The sequence below is a fragment of the Euwallacea fornicatus genome, chromosome 11 (assembly GCF_040115645.1).
Source record: "Euwallacea fornicatus isolate EFF26 chromosome 11, ASM4011564v1, whole genome shotgun sequence".
Taxonomy (NCBI): Eukaryota; Metazoa; Arthropoda; class Insecta; order Coleoptera; family Curculionidae; genus Euwallacea; species Euwallacea fornicatus.
Genome location: NC_089551.1, coordinates 680,190 through 683,335, shown reverse-complemented (window position 1 = coordinate 683,335; position 3,146 = coordinate 680,190). Strand labels below are relative to the sequence as shown.

General features: G+C 48.3%; 1 protein-coding gene across 1 annotated transcript; it reads left to right on the top strand.

The window, feature by feature from the left end:
- Positions 1–1,321: 1,321 nt before the first annotated feature.
- LOC136341857 (alpha-tocopherol transfer protein-like) lies at positions 1,322–2,567 on the top strand. Its single transcript, XM_066287218.1, has 5 exons — positions 1,322–1,462; positions 1,515–1,606; positions 1,656–1,806; positions 1,863–2,167; positions 2,223–2,567. Exons 1-5 carry the CDS (start codon positions 1,351–1,353, stop codon positions 2,415–2,417), a joined length of 855 nt encoding a protein of 284 aa, XP_066143315.1. The 5' UTR covers positions 1,322–1,350; the 3' UTR covers positions 2,418–2,567.
- Positions 2,568–3,146: the final 579 nt, after the last annotated feature.

The following is a 3,146-nucleotide window of genomic DNA, read 5'->3' as shown; positions in this document are numbered from 1 at the left end:
TTAGCTCCAAAAGTTTGTACTTGTTATGCTGATGCTTTCGCATTCAAAAAGGATACCTAGATGTAGGGTTTGAGCCGCTTTCTTTTTATCGATAAATTATCAGAAGAAAGGCCTAAAATTTGCAAGGAAATAAACGATTTCTAAGGTGTTTTTACAAGGATATGAATGTAGAACAAAACAATTTGTCAATTGCACCGCAACCTCATTCTTTAACGTCAAACGCTTCAGCTGTGAAATGTCAAGATATGCATGTACAAGGTTGCCAAATATATTTAAACCATGGCAACACATTAAATCGTTTGTGCTCGATGACGTAGTCGGGCGGCGACGAATTACGTCATCGTGGACGCTACACCAATCAGGGAAGGGGGCTATCTTACAAGCAGCCTCAATCTTTACAATTATCTGTCTTATTTTGTTACTATACATACATAAAATATTAAAATATTTCCACATAAAAATCAGTTGCAAGCAGTGGAATGGCCTCAAAACAGATTTGATTTTTTGTCTTTTCATATCCAATTGGCTTACCTCTGCCTCTACGCTAAAAATCCCCAAACTTCAGACATCGTGTAGTTCTGCAAGTAGGCTATTCGCTACGAAACTCCACAGGAGCGGATAAAGAAGTTGCCCCTCGGGATTTTCAACAACCGTGACTTGTCCACCATTCAATCCCCTCGGGATTATAGTCAGCGACAGTATGTCCCAGATTCAATTTCAACAGAGCCGGTATATCCACTCTTTCTCCCCGCCGAAGCGAATTATTATCAAATGCCTCCTTTACGTGCGGCAAGACCTCCAGAGGTTCCGTCTTATGTGTCACAGCACCCTCCACGTTCTGGACAAAATGGTGACGTCCCTGTCGATTTATTAGGTTGGTAAGTATACTGGCTTTTTTGTAGGGTGGGGGGGTGTTAAATAGCCCCATCACCTATACTCAATCAGCCAACTGCTGGCTGGTCTGCGTGGGGAAACATCTCTCAAAATTGCTCGTAATTTTTATCGGCTGCCACATCTTGATAAAACCTAAATTTACAGTTTAGCCCACCTTAAGGCAATTTGCTAGAAAGAGAGTGTATCCCTCCATTAATGCGAAAAATGACATGACAAAGGAGCAGTCTTCGCGGCTCCCACCCCCAACGCTGACTGACCTACATTTCCCGCATGGCAGGAATTTCCCGCGCGCTTGCGCTAATCGCACCCCCAAAGCCCCCGACACGGGAAATTCGATATTTCAACTTCAACCTTCAACTTAGAAAATGTTTATCTCTCGAATCAAGGTTAAGTGTCTCAAAGGAAAATAAGATGTGTGCAAGTGTGCGGTGCTAGTGCGATTCAAGTGGGGCGGCAATGGAAGCTCTGAAAATGGACGGAGAGTGGCGCTTGAGAGCTGAGAGCGAACTTAATGAAACCCCCGAGAGGCACGACGCCGAAATGCGTTCCATGTGCGACCTAGTCCTAAGTAACCCCACCGCCATCGATCTATTGTACCTAGACTTACCGACATATTTTAGACGATCCTAACCTGGTAGTGCCTAACGCGGACGAGTTCCTGCTTCGCTTCCTGAGGGCCAGAAAGTTCAACAGCTCCAAAGCTTTCCAGATGGTAAACTAATGACCGCGCCTTCGCCAAATTGTCACCAAATACATTTCAGCTGCAAAGGTACTACTTGATGAAACTGAAGTGCCCCGAGCTGTTCAACTGCCCTCTGCCTTCGGAATGCCACAAGACGTTCGACTTGCAAGCTCAATGCATGCTGCACAACCGGGACCAATGGGGCCGCAGGGTATACGTAATACGCGTGGGTGAGTCGCATGCTTATTGTCGAGTCAAACCTGCTCTCACATGTAGGTTCTTGCAGACAGCTTCGACTCGTCTAAGGCCACGATCGAAGACATATTCAGAACAAACATCCTGGCCTTAGAGCAAATAGTCAGGGAGCCGGAGACCCAGATCGCCGGCCTGGTGGTGGTGCTGGATCTGGCAGGGCTGTCGCTGCAGCACGCCAAGTTTTTCACCCCGTACTACGCCAAGAAGATGGTGGAACTGGTGCAGGAGACGTTCCCGTTGAGGTTCAAGGGCTTTCACGTCGTCAACGAGCCCTTCTACTTCGACGCCGTCATGGCCGTCCTCAAACCGTTCCTGAAGGAGAAGATCAAGAAGAGGGTGAGTACCTGTCGAGTCTTCGTTACCTTTAGTTAACGAGAATTCCCATGGCTAGATATTCCTTCACGGGAGCGACGTCGAAGCCCTGCACGGCTTTCTATCCACCGACATCCTGCCGTCGGAGTACGGGGGCGAAGCCGGGCCGTTCGACAACAGAGGATGGTACATGAAGCTGCTGGCCGACGAGGAGTACTTCAAGGAGCTGGAGCGGTACGGCTACAAGGCTGACGAAGCAGAGGGCGAGAGCTAAGTGTGCCTCATCGGGCCGGGGGCACTGCTGGATACTGCTTGCGTCAGCAGCCATAAATAAGTTGTTGCCATTTAAGCTCGAAGCCCGACGAAATCAGTGGTCGAGGGGCTTCCGCTTGCTTTGTTGTCCAATAAAATGTTTATAAATTGATTGATTCGTTTCACTCCTCCGTCCCTGGGCCGGGTAACGGTGCCTCGCGAGCAGGGCCGGCCTCAGTCGGTCCGGCACCTGGGGCAAAATTTCAATCCCTCCCACCCCTCACGAAGGCCGGTACCGATTGAATGAGAATCGCAGGGCAAGTTGACGGCAAGAATTATCGCGATCCCTAAACAATCTCGTAATAAAACAGCCGAAATTGCGACATAAACGTACTGAAACGGCCCATAAAAGCACGACGGACAAGCGTAAATTTCTCCTTAATAACCCGCAGTTTCGTCCCTTCCGAGCCCGTTTACGGGGCGCTCCGAAGGACCGTAAATACCCCGATTACCTCTGTTTAAGGAAGGAAAATCTCCCCGCAATCTTGATCCCACTAATAATAGTTCTCTCATTATCGATTTCTGACCAATAAAATATTCATGGAAGATGGCCCCGTGTACCGCGACAAGAGCACGGTTCTCTCCGATGGGGCGTATATTAATGACTTTCCACTGAAGATCGGAAAACCAGCTCGGTCTCGGCGGACGAGTTTTTCTTTTGGGTTTTCTAAGTCAATTTACACTAGATACG

Excerpts from the sequence above, each read along its gene's own strand:
- LOC136341857 (XM_066287218.1), top strand. The coding sequence starts at position 1,351 with ATGGAAGCTCTGAAAATGGACGGAGAGTGGCGCTTGAGAGCTGAGAGC. Across the intron at positions 1,463-1,514 it reads CATGTGCGACCTAGTCCTAA|ACGATCCTAACCTGGTAGTG; the intron begins GTAACCCCACCG and ends GACATATTTTAG. Across the intron at positions 1,607-1,655 it reads GCTCCAAAGCTTTCCAGATG|CTGCAAAGGTACTACTTGAT; the intron begins GTAAACTAATGA and ends AATACATTTCAG.